This window comes from Salvia hispanica, chromosome 1 (genome assembly GCF_029641045.1).
Source record: "Salvia hispanica isolate PSC_SH4W2 chromosome 1, Shi_PSC_v1, whole genome shotgun sequence".
Classification (NCBI taxonomy): Eukaryota; Viridiplantae; Streptophyta; class Magnoliopsida; order Lamiales; family Lamiaceae; genus Salvia; species Salvia hispanica.
The window spans coordinates 37284230-37301117 of record NC_142692.1 but is presented as its reverse complement, the minus strand read 5'-3'; the positions used below and the strand labels follow the sequence as shown (position 1 = coordinate 37301117).

The following is a 16888-nucleotide window of genomic DNA, read 5'->3' as shown; positions in this document are numbered from 1 at the left end:
AAATGTACAAGGAGAAAAAAAAACAAAGGAAATTATTAGGATCTCCAACTTTCAACTACACTACCTAATTGAATAAAAGTAGACCATAAATGTTGCAATTATAATGATAGAAACTAGAAAATCTTAGAAGATAGTAGTACCATTATTTATCACTATCACTAGTAGTTTAGTGAATAAGTTACATTGTTCTATAAATATGATATATATCCTTTAAACCAATTACACATCAATAGACAATAATGCATTGGTATTACTTGAGGACTCCTAAGCAATTATCATTCTCTTCAAATTCTATGAAAATATGATTAGAAATATATACTTAACGATAATAATAAGTGATGAATGGACAACATGATTTGAAATATACTTAATAGTATAATAATTGATGAAATTGACAACTCATGAAAATAATAGTACTATTATTAAAGTGAAATATATTTAACTAAAAAAAATCAACAAATCAAACCATTCGATTATAAATATAGTAATGATATGTTTGGTAGGAGTGATAACTCATCTAGGGACAGAAATTCATGAACAATTGATGAATTTTCATCCGTAGATAAGTTATCACCCCTACCAAACATGGCCTAAGTATAAAAGTCTTGAAGTTAAAAACTGATTAAAATGAAAAAAAATTGTTAAAAAATCTATGAATGCAAAAAAATCGAAATATGGAGATTTTTAAATATGTTTTGCCCAAATCGAAATATGGAGATTTATAAATATATTTGTGTGGCAAATATAATGTTTTATTATCTATAACGATTCTATTATTTACATTTTCATATAAATGGAGTATATTTGTGTGTCACATAAATTATAAAAAGATAAAATGGATCTTTGGTTAAAAGCATCACGTTTTACAGGAGAGGTGGCCCGCCTTTCTCTCAACTTGGACCGCCAGCTTTAAAATTTGTACGCTATTGGATTGCGTAATTTTCAATTTTTCATCGTCAACATCAGATAAAGATGTGTAGCTAAATTAGTAGACTAATTTCAACTTTGTTCATCCATATAAAAATTTTCCAGTACATATGCATGGTAATAAATTACTATATTCATACCACGCATAGATATTTTGCAATTAATTTCCATTTCCCTAATAAAGAATTAATAGATATTTTATTCATACCACGCATAGAATGTTATCCTTTTATCGCTTATAAGAAATAATAATATTTTATTCATCAAAATGGAGAAATGATATTTGTTTTTTAGGTTTAAATTTCCGAGGTATGATTAGTATGAACGAAGCATTAAGAAAGGATAAAGCAATATATTTATAAATAGAAATCAACAAAGAATACTTAATACCGGCCATCACTAAAACGCAGCCGAACAAAATTGAAAAATGGAAAAGAAACAAAAATGAAAACGATGAAATAAAAAATTAAGAAATTCAAGAAAGTGACATTTTAATTTAAAACTATAATATCCCCTAAAACAATTGAAAATTTGAAATTAAAAGAGATATAATACGTCTGTCATCAAAGAATGGGTCGCCTGGAAAATATAAACCTAAGAAAAAAAATATTTTCTCTTTTTTGATGAATAAAATATTATTATTTCTTATAAGAGATAAGTGGATATCATTTTATGCTAAGGGAACATATTTCAATGGTCCAAGAAATAATTGATACTCATAATCATGTACTAAGTCTATTGAGATAATCAATATACACAAATAGATATTTTGTAATGTAACGAGACGTGAATAATAAAATAACCATCTTTGCTACTACATAAAACAAAATGAAACATTAATCTAATATTAAGAGGCAACCTCGTAATAAAGCAAGAAAAGGTTGAATCATGATGACAAATTAGAAAATTATTTACTATCAATATCCCAGTTAATTACTAATACGATCGGATCGAAACTTGACAAGGAAGTGTATTAATAACAAACATGTCTTTTCTGCATTTGCACAATAAATCTTTGTATTTAACGCTAAAATTATTAGGAAACTCTATGCTACCTAACGTTTTTATGCATGCGTACAAAACAAACCACAATTTTTTTTTGTCTTTATGTATAAAATCAAGGGTGATTAGGCATTAATAATCATTTACTCCATAGGCTAACACATAGTATTATTTTCAACGTAAAGGTTAATTAGTCAATACAATATTAAATAATTTATTATGAATATTATTAGTCAATTTATTTGTCCTATAGTATATTTTTACTGATTGTATTAATATTGCTCTAAACGACTTTATATCATTTGTTCAATTAAGTAGATGGTAATGGTAATGGTAATGGTAATGTGTGTCGACATAATTGGAAGTTGACGTCACTATTATACTTACTAGTACTCCACTACTTAGGTAAAAGTTTCATATTCTTTTTTCATTTATTTAGAAGAAATGCAGCAACTATTTACATTATATTTGTAATATGGTTTCGCAAATTTAGAATTGCAAAATTGAATAAAAGGTTGATGTTTACTTGTGTGGTTTCACTGTTTCAGCATAAAACCACGTCGCATCTACTAAAAATGTATATTAATGACAATGATGTGTATAATATATTGGCTGGGAAATTATTCTATCCAACTGAAAAAATATTAATATTATCATATTTATATTTCATCCGTCTCAAATTAATTGTATTCCTTTTCGAAATATCTAAAACTAAATAAGTCATTTCTCCTTTTTACAAAAAATAATTCTTTAATCTCTCAAAAAATAATTCTTTACAAAAATTAATTCTTTAACAATCTACTTTATTCACTCTTCACTTTTAACTTACTCCTAAATATCACATTCTTCAGTCTTGTGCTTAAAAAAAAAACTCTGTTAATTTTGTACATGCACTTCATCAAATAAACCAACCATAACATGTTTGCTATTCGTTGTCTTTAAAATAGGGTGGTAGGAGTACAATTTATGGGCAGAATTTATATATAGTTTCAGAATAAATGCAATATAAATGAAAATTCATAATTGCCAACTGCTAGCCGCTGAACCAGTGTTGTACTAGTACTATTACTCACTATGAATTTATTATTGGAGCCTAAAATTAAATTTTATTCCTACCATCACTGCTTGTTGATGTTTAGGTCGTAGTCGTCACCTTCTTCTGATGAATTATTATTATTTCATAAATTAATACATATGTATATAGTCCCACAAAACAAATACTGTAAGATATCTTAACTTCAAATAAAAAAAAGAAGAAAAAGAAGAAAAGATAATGGTGCAAGTCATGGGATGGATTATGTGTCTCCTTATCCAAGATGCGGGAAAAGGTAAAAAGGTATGGCCAAAAATACTAGTAGTAGTAGTATATCACAATATTGAAAGAACGAACTTGATAGAGTCATATTAGAAGATAAACAGCAAATAAATATGGTGAATTAATGAATACAACGTATTTTCACTATATTTTAAAACACTGAAATTACATCTAATTTTATTTTAATTAGAAGATCCCCAAATTCTTTAATTTATTTTGCAAGATGTAATGATGTCGTTTAATTAAAGGAACGACATAATTTTACTATTGAAAATACCATGGATGTAAATAAAGTTACTTGTTTTAAAGTCATGTGAAAAATACAATTTTGTATACGAATATAGTAATTTCCAGCAATTATCCAGCAATTATCACTGATAATTGCTGGAAATTACTATATTCATATACAGATTTATATTTTTAAACTTAGGTATGAATAGTTTCCAGCATGATAAAGACTAAGGCATACTCTAAATTAATCATACACGTAAGAATCTGCAAAATAATAGTAATATGACATAATGATTTGCATATTTCAAATCAGATACTATCAATTAGGAAAATGATCACAGATGAACTATGTAGAATGCTTGGCTTCATAGAAAAATGGCAAGAATCTCAAGGTTCAATTAAAAAAAGTAAGTTTTTTTAATCTTTGATATGAATATCAAGACTAAGAGTAGCATCAAAGTTGTGAATGGCATTCCAAATTAATCACACACATAAAAACTGCAAATAATAATAAGATATGATGATTTGCACATTCCAAACCAGATACTATCAACTAGGAAAATGGTCACAGATGAACTATATAAAATGCTTGATTTCACCAGAAAACGCCTAGAATCCCAAGGTTCCAGTTTAATGTGGGAATGGGCTAGTGTTGCTTGTACGATTTTACGTGAGCTATGTTGAAGCGTACCTGATACATGAAGGGGACCTCACAAGAGTTTGGTTGGTCTCCCCTTTACGTATCATGTGCGCTTCAATGAATGAGACCGTACCTAGCCCCGTAAAATCTAACATTGGTGTACAAACAAGGTTCTCTGCCAATCAGTCCAAATACATGGGGGGTGTGGATTCTTATTCCCAACGCCGATTCAAACCGCATGATCTAGTAAACTAAGAGCTCTCTTGTCATGATCTAGTAAACTAAGAACTCTCTTGTTTGTTATGTGCTGTCCTTTTGCAACTTAGCAGCTACCAAATATGAATTGGGGGTGTCATCAAAGTGGGAAAAAGGGACATGTCATTCACATATGACAAATTACTATACTACAATACTTACAAGCATATTCAGAAAATATTCTTTGCAATCTAGTAATTATAAAACATTAATAAGTCAGATAGGTGAAATGAATCAGACAAACGAGAGAAATTTGCATGCAAACTAGCAAAGCTCAGTGACTCTCAAACAAACTTCAAAAAACTATGCATAGTGCGGAGATTATAGACGAAGCAGGCACGTCGGAAAAGGATGATAAGCCACTAACCTTGCCATTTTACAAGCTTTTGAGCCAAGCAGATAAGGTGGACTGGATTTTGATGGCTCTGGGCACCTTGGGAGCCATTGTCCACGGCCTCGCGCAGCCTGTAGGGTATTTCCTGCTGGGAAAAGCCCTTGATGCCTTTGGTAAAAACATCAACAATACTGATGAAATGGTTAAGGCACTTTTTAAGGTAAGTACAAGTATAAATATAATTGTTTTAGAGTATGTGATCCGTGCAAGTTACCAGTTAACATTAAGTCTGACACTGATATATCTATTCTGCTCGATCAGGTCGTTCCATACGTGTGGTACATGGCTTTCGCGACATTTCCAGCTGGAATTCTAGGTACTTTTACAAGGCAGTTCTGCAGAAAAAGTTTTACTATGATCTTTTTGTGCTCAAATGCTCCAAAAATCTGAATGCAGAGATAGGATGCTGGATGTATGCAAGTGAAAGACAAGTACGTCGCATAAGATTATCTTTCCTAAAAGCTGTACTTAGCCAAGAGATTGGAGCATTTGATACTGACTTAACAAGCGGAAAGATAATCACTGGTATCAGTAGCCATATGTTCGTCATCCAAGATGCCATCGGAGAAAAGGTAGCTACTAAATCATCTTTCATTGCAAATATTAAAAAGCTACACATAAATTTACTGAGTTGAACGACTATGAAAATCCTCATGCATGACTGTGACCTTAGTCTAGGCAGAAGCATTTCCTACAGTATGCTCTCAGAAGTACTAGGATAATATACTGCCAAAATCCTCTTGATTAATTAAATAAAAAATTAGATGGCATCATGTTAGAATATCCTAGAATAAAAGACTATAAATTGTAAAAAACGCATAGAAAGGACAAAGACTTCAGTACTGTACTGAGAATAAATTGGTTTAGTCGATCTGCTATTGTCTTATGCAAATCCTTATAATATTTGTTCGAAAACTTTGCACATGTATTTTTTTCTCTGGGTCCACAAAGTACATCATACATGGATCAAACATAAATATTGAGATGATTCTGAGACGATATAGATATTTGATTATATTTGTTGCTAGATGACAAGTCCAAGAAAACAACTGTTGATTATAAATAAAGAGAAGTACTATTTAATTACTCAGACCTGCTTATGATTTTCACAATCATACTATATAGGTTCTGTAGAATGTTGACCACATTAGAACTGCAAATAGATGTATGATCTGATTTTAACTCACCATTATCTGTGGCTGACAGTTGGGGCATTTCATATCATGCTTCGCTACCTTCTTCTCTGGCGTCTTGATTGCATTCATAGCCTGCTGGGAAGTGTCACTTCTAGCAATATTTGTTGTCCCCATGATTCTCGTAATCGGGGCTACTTATACGAAGAAGATGAATGCCGTTTCAGCAACAAGAATGGTATATCTATCGGAGGCCACTGCAATGGTGGAACAGGTATAGAGAATCATGAAATCATAACATATTGCTCATTTTGCCAAGTTCAATCATTAAAACAACCTGAGGCTGTGTTTGACAGACAATTTCCCACATCAAGACTGTGTTTGCATTTGTTGGAGAGAATTCAGCAATCAGATCTTTCTCGGAAAGTTTACAGAAGCAGCTGGGAATAAGCAGGACAGAAGCATTTGTGAAAGGATTTGGGACAGGACTGTTCCAAGTTGTGACATTCTGTTCTTGGGCTCTTATTGTGTGGGTTGGAGCTGTTGTTGTGACAGCCGGGAGAGCACTTGGAGGAGATGTTATTGCTGCTGTCATGAGCATTCTTTTTGGTGCTATGTAAGAAAACCATCACCATATTGTATCTTGTGTTAAGTACATCTCACTTATTACAAACATTTTCAACTTTTCGATTCTCAGATCCCTCACATATGCTGCACCAGACATGCAACTCTTCAATCAAGCAAAAGCAGCAGGGCAGGAAGTTTTTCAAGTGATTGAAAGAAAGCCAATGATATGCACAAACCACGAGGGAAAAGAACTGGATGCCATCAAAGGGAGCATATGTATAAACGATGTGCACTTTGCATATCCATCCAGGATGAATACTCCAATTCTTCGAGGATTTTCATTATCGATCCCAGCAGGAAAGGTGGTTGCATTCGTTGGAAGTAGCGGATGTGGCAAGAGCACCATCATGTCACTGATAACAAGATTCTATGACCCAATAGAAGGTAGACTTTTCCTATGCTGAATTCCTTTTCCTGTACATAGCAAGAGAAAACATACATTGGTTAAGAAATCAGGAGTCTAATTGATTTGGTATCTCTCAGGTTCTATTCTCATTGACAACTACAACATCAAGGATCTCGATCTGAAGTTCCTCAGGAGAAACATCGGAGTAGTTTCACAGGAGCCATCACTTTTTTCTGGTAACATCAAGGAGAACATTCAGGCAGGAAACTGGGAAGCAGATGAGAGTCAACTCCAGAAAGCAGCTCAAATGGCAAATGCACACTCTTTTATATGTGATTTTCCAAATCAATACTTCACTGAGGTCAGATAAGTCCCTAAAATTTAGTATGATAAATACAGTTTATCACATAATGAATATTGTTGAGAATAGAAAACAATAGACTCGTCTCTGGGTTAGTCTGGTGAAGATAGCAAGGGAAGAACACTGAGTTGATACATATACAACAAAGTAATCAATTAAATAACTAATAGCCTAAGGGCCATATAGTTTTGCAGCATGCTTCCTAGGACATGTCATTATACGCTGTTCGTAAACACCTGCAATATTTTTGTCTCAGTCATGAAAGATAATATCCTCTCAATTTCAAATTTGTAAATTTCACGTATCATGAAGAGGATTCCTCTTTTTCATTAGGTCGGACAAAGGGGTGTCCAGTTATCAGGTGGACAGAAGCAGAGAATAGCAATAGCACGGGCCATCCTAAAGAATCCTCCAATTCTTTTACTAGATGAGGCCACCAGCGCCCTTGATACAGAATCAGAAAAGCTAGTTCAAGCAGCTCTCGAGACAGCAATGCAAGGAAGGACAGTAATTTTGATAGCACACAGATTATCCACCATTGTTAATGCAGATATGATTGCTGTGGTAGAAAATGGAGTAGTTACAGAGACAGGACCACATCCTCACTTGCTGACTAGCAACAATTTTTACCGTAGCTTGTTTGAAATGCAGAATCTCAGCCAAGATAGTGATGCAAGGTTGGCTAATCAAAACTACTTACCCAATTGCATAGCATTGATAGACTTGGAATAACATATAATTGTTCACTTTACAGAGTAGAGGACCCAATGGAAGATTTAGCAAGTATATATACTGATGCTTCATCTCACTTCCCTGATGAATCTAGGGAAGCCAACAGAACTCCACAACTTTCTCCCAATAAAGAAGATCTCAAAGAAAGGAAGGAAAGGGCAGTATTCTACAGAATCTGGTTTGGCTTAAGGAAGAGAGAGATTGTAAAGATTTTTATTGGCTCTTGTGGAGCTGCTCTTGCAGGAATCTCTAAACCAGTCTTTGGGTACTTCATCATAACAATAGGAGTTGCATACTATAAAGATAATTCAGAAAGCAGAGTAGGGAAGTACTCGATCCTTTTTGCGTGTATAGGATTTTTGTCATGCTTTGCCCATACTGTGCAACATTATTTCTATGGCTTGATTGGGGAGCAGGCCATGACGAACCTCAGACAAGCATTATATTCAGGTATCATTTTAATGCCAACTGTATTTGACCTCTACAGCACCAGCTTGATAACTTCTATGACAACCAATTCTTACAAACCAACAATTTTGCAGCTATACTACGAAATGAGCTGGCCTGGTTTGAGAAGCCTCAAAACAGTGTAGGATCAGTTACATCACAGGTTATCAACGAAACAGCAACAGTCAAAACAATCATATCTGACCGTATGTCCGTTATTGTTCAATGCATCTCCTCCATACTGATTGCAACGGTAGTCAGCATCAGAGTCAACTGGAGAATGGGCCTAGTTGCTTGGGCCGTGATGCCCTGCCACTTTATCGGTGGACTGATTCAAGCCAAGTCTGCAAAAGGATTCTCAAGCGGCAGCAATGCTGCTTATTCAGAACTGGTTTCCCTTGCTTCTGAATCAACATCCAACATAAAAACTGTTGCATCTTTTTGCCTGGAAGATCATGTGCTTGAAAAGGCCAAGGTTTCTTTAAAGAAGCCACTGGCAAAGTGCAGGACACAAAGCATCAAATATGGGATCATTCAAGGTGTATCACTTTGCTTGTGGAATATAGCTCATGCTGTTGCATTATGGTATACAACTATCCTCGTTAAGAGAGGACAATCTTCCTTTGAGAACGGAATAAGATCGTACCAGATATTTTCACTCACAGTTCCGTCAATCACAGAATTGTGGACATTGATACCTACTGTTTTCTCTGCTATCAGTATTCTGACCCCAGCATTCCATACCCTTGACCGACAGACTGAGATTGAGCCAGACGAGCCTAAGCAACCACCTCGTAAAAGCATTAAGGGGGATATTGAATTTTCAAATGTGAGTTTCACTTACCCCTCCAGACCAGATATGATTATACTCGACAACTTCAACTTGACAATTGAAGCTGGATCAAAAGTTGCTCTGGTTGGACCAAGTGGAGCAGGGAAATCTTCTATTCTAGCACTTCTACTCAGATTTTATGATGTGAACGAAGGAGCGGTACTAATTGACTGGAAAAATGTGAAGAGTTACAACCTGAAAGTTCTGAGAGCACAGATTGGCTTGGTGCAGCAGGAGCCACTTCTATTCAGCTTCTCAATCAGAGAAAACATATGCTATGGAAATGAAGGTGCTTCCGAAGCTGAAGTGATACAGGCAGCTATGGAGGCCAACATCCATGAAGTGATTAGCAATCTACCAAGGGGATACGACACGTCAGTTGGGGAAAAGGGATGCCAACTTTCGGGTGGACAGAAGCAACGGATAGCAATTGCAAGGGTTCTGCTGAAAAAGCCAGCGATAATGCTTCTCGATGAAGCCACAAGTGCACTTGATGCCGAGTCTGAAAGGGCTGTCATCAATGCTCTGGAGTCACTGAAACAGAATACAACAAATATTACAGTTGCACACAGGCTTTCAACTGTAATCAACTCGGACACCATATTTGTTATGGACAAGGGGAAAGTTGTTGAAATGGGCACCCACGCAAACCTTGTTACAGCAAGTGAGGGAGTCTACTCGAAACTTTATAGGCACCAGAGTTTTGCAGGAAATTGAAGAGTCTACATTTGTATTGATTATACGGAATTCAGAGTGGATCGTTACTCATTAACTGTTCTAAAGACTGTCAAATTATTTTGTCCACGTTTCAAGATATCTTCAACCTGCACATAAAGTGAATGTAACTACTTCTTATAGTAGATACTTGTACTTCTTAGTATGATGTCTTCTCTAACTTAAGTTTTTTAGACTTAGCCTTCTTTTAACAGTCATGCCAAACACGATACCCTGTGTTAGAATCTCACTTTCCCATCCATTTGAGAATAATTCCATGTGCAGGGCATGTTGTGCATTTGAGGTGTAGTGAAGATATTAAATACCTGTACTCTCAAATACTACACATGCTCTGCAATCTTCAGGTTTCTGCTAGAAATAGGTGTATTACTTGCTGTTGCTGATCATCTGTTGCAAATAATCAAGAAAGGCTTATCAATAATATAGGAAGATTAATTTTAATGCATGATACTTTGAAAACAGTATTTCCCTGACTTCTTCTTGTACCCATCTTCAATAGAAAACAGAATAAAACATGAGCAGTACTTGAAAACCAATCTTCACCAGTGAATCTCCTAATTAGAAGTTCATGCCTAATACAGAAGAAACGCTACCGTATTTTGGTATACCTTTTTTCCCATGTATTATGAGTTACACCATTCCCCTTGTCCAAATATCGCAACTGCAAGTCTACAATAGATCAAGGCTCATTTCACATACTGTTCATCTTCTCTATACGCTAACCTCTCTGCAGCCCATTCTGCTGATTCTATGTGTCTAGTTTCATGATCTCCTATCGCCATTATGCAAAATCAAATCGGAAGAAAAAGCTACAGAATTACAGTAACATTCAAGCAATTATTAAAAAATGTACAAAAATATAGTACTACTAGTAAATAAACACAGCAATTACACACTGTCAATAAGCTGTAGAGAAGGATGCAACTCGGAAACTAGACAGATTAACAGTAGCGACAAATGCATGATATTCCTAGATCAACATAAAGCAGCTGAGGCCTTTATTCACCGAACGAAAACCACAAACCAGCAAAGCTAACCAAAACAAGCGTGAAAAGGCAAAATAAATCGCTTGACATAAATGAACAAGTGATAAATTGCAAATTGCTTACGACTTGATGCGGATGGAGTGAAATCAAAATGTTCTCCGAATTATACTTGCCACGCTTGAAAATCTGCAGAAATGCACACGCACTAATATGATAATGAGTAGAAATTCCGCCAACAAGAAAAACTAAGAATATACTCTCGCGAAGCAGTAATTACAAAGAGATCAAGCCAAAACTCACCGTCGGAGAATTTCGAGATCGAAACAATCTCTTTGTACTACTTGTTTTGGAGCTTTGAATCTGCCGAAGGTACGTAGGCGCTGGAGGTTCGGCTTTTATAGGTGGGACGATCGCTCTATATATACCTCTCCCGCCGTTTTTCCCGTATTATATTAGTCATATTTTATTTGTATTTTTCTCTAGATTATTACTCGTAAATTATAAGAACAATATGTTAACATCCAAATCAAAGAAAAATAAGTCAACTGACAGAATACTTAAATCTCACTTAAAATTAACAGGAAAATTTTATTCAAAAAATAGGAAAATATTTCGAGTAGCACTGTAGCAGTAACGGATTCATGCGCAATTAATTATTTGTATGTGAGATTAATTATTGTAGATTTTCTGCTTATGAACGTTATTAAACTAAAAATATCACATTATTGCATTTTATTTTACCTCAAATAACCCACCCCATTTTCTTTTATTATTGCATTTTATTAAAAAAAAGTTACTTCAGCATTCTATTTGCAGATAATTTAACTTTTTGAATTTTGGTACAATAACCAATTTAAAGAATAGTAGTACAAGTTTATTGCAAAAGTTTGAAGTGACCACAGGTCTCAGGTGTATTATTCCTGGTCCATTTCAATTGCATTAATCATATTTTCATTGTTTTTCAATATTGTTAGTAAATTATGTCACACAACTTGCCAAATTGGCTGCATTTACATATGTGATTCTATGAATACTTGCAATTTTGAACATTTATAAAGTTGAAAATTATTGCACCACTATATTTTCATGATCTATTGAAAAACTCCAATCCAATAATCCAAGTGCCATGCCACATCCAAATCTTGGAAAATCAAATACACCTCGCAAGAAATCTATCCTGGCTCCGACTCATGCCAGGATTCAAAACTCGAGAGTACTAGATTGAACACCTGCAACGCACACGCTTCAAAACAGAATAAAAAGAACGACTTTAAAACTCGAGAGTATGGCAATTGAGTCATCAGGCCAAGACTCTAAGCTTCAAAACACAAGAAAGAAACCAATGATAGCAAGAACAAGCCCCCCCGAGCCATCACAAAACCTACGACAACATTTGTCGTGGCCAAAGCTAAGTTAGAACCCAATCCCAACCTGAGCTGCAACGATACCCGATTTCATGAAAAGTAAAGATGCAGCTTTAAAATACTGAATCAAGCATAAATGGAAATGAACTTTCAGGGGTTTTCGGTTAAGAAATCAAGAATTGTTTCGATGTAAGTTCCTATGTACATAACTCACTTACTGTTTCTGGAATCTGGATAATTAGTTCAAATCGATTGTCTAAAGAAGGAAATTAATCAATTGTAGAAGCTACCTTACCTAGAAAATAATGATACAACACAAAGGTGGTTAGAACTCGGTTTTTTCCTTGCTGACCAGATGAGCTGAGCTCTTGGAAAGTAGCAAATCTTTCATTTGTCTGTAAACCTTGAGTTCTTCAAAGGCATCTGATGCTTTTCGAGGCTTGAAAAACTCGGAAGCAGCTCCAACTTCTCCCTCGAACTCAGTCTTAGATGACTGAGTGTTGTAGTAGCAGGATTCTTGGCGGAGAGGCGGAGCTGTCTTCAGCATGTGAACGAGGGCACCAACAGCAGCATCCTGCGATTTCTTCATTGTTGAGGGTGCTAGTGAAGAAACTTCTGAACAGTTTCTTGCACCGAGATTTGAACTGTATGAATAAAGAAATTTGAATGATTTCAGCAAATTCACAGCTAACATCAAATAGAGAAGCATGTGGACAGATTAGCTTGTTATAAACAAGAATTAATAGCAAAAACAAAATGAAAGATGCCATTTTCATCTGTGAATTTTGTAGAAATTGAGTTGATATGCACACATCAAATGGGACATGGATTAAGTTGATTTTTCTTCCATCAAAGTTGTGTATCGATTGGTCAAAAAATAAAAAACAATGACGAAATGGCCACTATCAAAGGGTTGGAACATGGCCACTATCAAAGGGTTGGAACTGTAAAAGCCATAAGTGTCAAAGAATGTTCCTCTGCAGTTAACTTGACATAAAACTAATAAACTGGCATATTTATTTTCTGACTAAAACACATAGTCTAGCAGAACTGAATAATCTCTTTTATGGAAATAGAACGAAGCCAGACCATGTAATGTAACACATAAGAAAATCACTGCAATAATTAGGAGAGAGAAAAGCAATCTCTGCAGAAGCTGGAAAGTCGCAAAGATAATCAAAGTGGGAGAGAAATTCAGTATAATACACACATTTTCACATAATGTGCACGAGCAGACACGAATCGCACAAAACAAAATATTACACAAAAAGTGTTGGTGAATCAGATAAAACATTCCATGGCAACCATGCTAGCGACACCATCACTTGTTTTTATTATGCACTTTGAGGAAGAGTCAAATCTCAAAAGTTTTGATAGTTTCAGCTTTGCCTTTGACTTATATGTTTTCTCTCATGAGAACAGCAAAGATACAATGCGCCAGAAATCAATAGAAAATAGGACAGACGATCCAACAAAAGTGGCAATAGCTAGGGCCTTTATAAACTTAATTTGATGAATTAACACAAATAGAAAGAAATCCTAAAATAATTTGGAATTATCAAGAAAGACAGTAACCCTACATATATACTCTGGCGAGCTTGATTGTTTGGCATGGATGATTCATGAATATTACGCAAATTAATCTTAAGAAAAGACTAAATCAAGCTTGCAAAATAACAGTGATGGAAAATATTATAGGTGGATAATGACTTTAAAATTAAGTATACCAGTGGAGTTATATGTGGAGCCCTATGTAGTCATAAATATGGTTGTCGACAAAAGTAATCGAGCCTATGTAAGAGGTACGAGCTACAAGACAAGACGCCAGTCATGCCACATTCTTTTGCACTACATGCTTTGAATGAAAGTTCTGATTTCAATCATTTGATGACATGTTCAAGATGGAAAGTGGAAATTACCTTGTTTGGTTATCAGGAGGATCTACGTCATCAACAATAAATGGACAGTCACAATCACCAAAGTCATCCTGGAAAGACAATCGACTAGAGGTCCTCGATAACCCAACACGTGGAGAACTACTTGAAGACAGCAAACTTGAAAACCGTCCAGAGTCCTCTTTTGAGTCTCGAGACAACTATATAATTCAGACATGTGTAAATTAGCTCAAACATTAAGGAAAAGAACAATAAACAACAAGAATTAGTAATCATTAGCCACACTCGTCAAAACCTACCTTAGGACCAGCATTAGTTGGAGTGTTGCTCATTTCTCCAGTTCTGGTTGAATCTAGTCTCCTTATTGACCTTATTCCAGATGGTGATTCATGAGATGACGAGTCGTACTTGGTGTTTCTCGGGGATAGGGGTGGAAGAGAATTCCTATTCGGGTCGGACAAATTGGGAGAAAGGTATCTAGGACTTCTAGCTATCATCGGATGAGGAATACTCATTGGAGCAGTTTCTGGATGACGCCGATTATGAAAAGGAATTACGCTCTTTGTAGGGGGAGATGGAGAAGGAGATGATGAGAATGGAGGAGAGAGTATTTCATCACAGGGTGCTTTCTGATTAGCAGTGAACCTTTGGTTTTGATTTCTTTGGATGTATGCCTCAGTAGGAGAAGATGAATACTCGTACGGTGAGCGATATAATGGTGGAGATGCACTATATGGTTGGCTCTGTTGTGATGAAAGCTCCCTTTGGAGACCACTGGACCAGCTGTGAGGCCGTTGAAATGGTGATGGAGGAGCTGATTGCCTCCCTCTTGTCTGGAAGGATATAGAATGACCCTTCTCAGAAGAGGTACAAGGAAATGCCCTCATAGGGTCAGTAAGAGGGCTACCTACGTAATCCGAAATGATCTCAATAGGGTGCGATACACAAGAATCTAGATTAAAGTCAGATAGATCTTTACGGTACATCACAGATACAGATAGGCGACCTTGTTGGGCGTCAATAGGAATAAAAGAATAGTTCTTCATTGATTCTTCCTCTGATCTCAACAATGGAGAACCGAAGGAGCAGATCTTGTAATTGATCTCAAAGCCACAATTCTGTTTAAATGACTGTTGTTTCCGGAAGGCCTTATATGCAGGAAGGAGTCTCAGCATTGAATAAACCGAGCGCAATAGGATTATTGATTTCTTGTATGTCTTCTTATAAAAGGCATCACCGATTTGAGGAGCCATTGACCTCTGATGCTCATACTGAACCACCCACCTCTCTATAACTGTCTCAGCAGGCATCTCCGTGGCCAGAGTGGAGCGAGAATCGTGCTCTGACAAAGAGTAACTTGACTCTTGCACGAGTATAATATCAATCACCATAGGTTCCATCAAACTTCTATTCCAAAAACTTAAGCTATCCATAGCTGCAGGGCGATCCCCCAGCACTAAATTAAACCATCTGTCGCTCTTTCTTATTTCGCCTCCCCGGCTAGGCGGCCGGTTCATTGGAACCCTTGAATCCAAAATAATGTGCAAGCTCTTTAGAAGAAACTGATTGAATATTTGCTCAAACCTTCCATGTTCACCATGAGGATAGCTGTGCAAATCCATTTCTTTATTTGAACCAAATCTGACCCAATATCCCCCCCCTAAAAAAACAAAGTCTAACCCTAGATTCCTACTGCCAACACAAATATACAATAAAAAAAATCCAATTTTTTTTACAAAACTGATCAATTAACTAAAACATCTAATAATTATTTCTGGGTAAAACAGTTTCCCCCATATTGATCCAGAAACAATCTCTCTCATATGCATGCATCTGTATACTGTATGCATACCTGAAAATATAGCACATAAGTAGATAGATTAAGCATATAATCAAACAGGAATAAAAAAATTGGAATCGAAAACAAAAATTAAGCTAAAAACTGGATTTGCAGCTGAAAATGTTGCATGATGAAGTTTCCAATTCATGCATCAGAAAATCCATCAATTAGCTCAAGAAATTCAGCAACTACTCGAAAATGTTTTTAGATTACAGATTCAATTTTTGGTATAAACAGTAAATTGGAGCAGAAATATAAATCATAGAGAAAAATCAGGAATAGATCAATAATCTTAGCTAATAACAGCGCGTTACTTTCCAGCATCTACAATCATAAATCTCAAGTTCGTCAACTGATTGAACGGAAATAATGTTGCAAAATATACTCCAAAAGCTAAACAAAATTAGAGTATTTGAAGATTCTACAAATGAAACGGTGAATAGCTCAAATGATTTGTTCAAATCAAACATTACTTACTTGAGAGAGCATGATTCCTTGAAACAATGGAGTGTTTGAGATCAAAATTGGGTAATTTAGAGAGAGAAAGATTGCGTATACTGCTAGCAAGAGAGAGAGAGAGAGGAGTGTTGATTTTATTTATTCAAATCTTATCATTAAAAGTTAGGTTAATTAAGCACTTCCTCCCTAAACAGCAATTAATCTATTTTTTTATCAATTTTATATTGCATTGATTGATTTCAGTTGACATTATATAGTAATTGCTTCTGGTTTATCCAATAATTGCAATGTCACGTCACTTTATATTTATCAGAATACTACTCCATATGAACTAGAAATTATAACGTCATCGAAAGTATAATTTTAT

The 16888-nt window shown here is 35.3% G+C and overlaps 2 protein-coding genes and 1 long non-coding RNA gene across 5 annotated transcripts; 1 reads left to right on the top strand and 2 right to left on the bottom strand.

The window, feature by feature from the left end:
- Nucleotides 1-4470: 4470 nt before the first annotated feature.
- On the top strand, nt 4471-9959 carry LOC125224495 (ABC transporter B family member 19-like). Its single transcript, XM_089058129.1, has 10 exons — nt 4471-4924; nt 5026-5080; nt 5161-5336; nt 5971-6171; nt 6254-6513; nt 6595-6908; nt 7008-7231; nt 7565-7908; nt 7986-8413; nt 8506-9959. Exons 1-10 carry the CDS (start codon nt 4676-4678, stop codon nt 9957-9959), a joined length of 3705 nt encoding a protein of 1234 aa, XP_088914255.1. The 5' UTR covers nt 4471-4675.
- On the bottom strand, nt 9946-10740 carry LOC148933720 (uncharacterized). Its single transcript, XR_016130329.1, has 3 exons — nt 10586-10740; nt 10283-10364; nt 9946-10066 (listed from the first exon to the last, which is right to left on the bottom strand). It is a non-coding gene; the product is annotated as an uncharacterized LOC148933720 (long non-coding RNA).
- A 1157-nt stretch (nt 10741-11897) lies between these two features.
- ATG13 (Autophagy-related protein 13) lies at nt 11898-16678 on the bottom strand. 3 transcript variants are annotated; one of them, XM_048126603.2, is made up of 5 exons: nt 16540-16678; nt 14522-16074; nt 14247-14422; nt 12623-12971; nt 11898-12206 (listed from the first exon to the last, which is right to left on the bottom strand). In XM_048126603.2, the coding sequence occupies exons 2-4, from the start codon at nt 15842-15844 to the stop codon at nt 12653-12655; spliced, it is 1818 nt and encodes a 605-aa protein (XP_047982560.1). In that variant the 5' UTR covers nt 15845-16074; nt 16540-16678; the 3' UTR covers nt 11898-12206; nt 12623-12652. The 3 variants fall into 3 exon arrangements, with proteins under 3 accessions (XP_047982560.1, XP_047982559.1, XP_047982558.1); XM_048126602.2 differs by having other exon boundaries at nt 11898-12192; XM_048126601.2 differs by lacking the exon at nt 11898-12206 and having other exon boundaries at nt 12465-12971.
- Between the last annotated feature and the right edge of the window lie 210 nt (nt 16679-16888).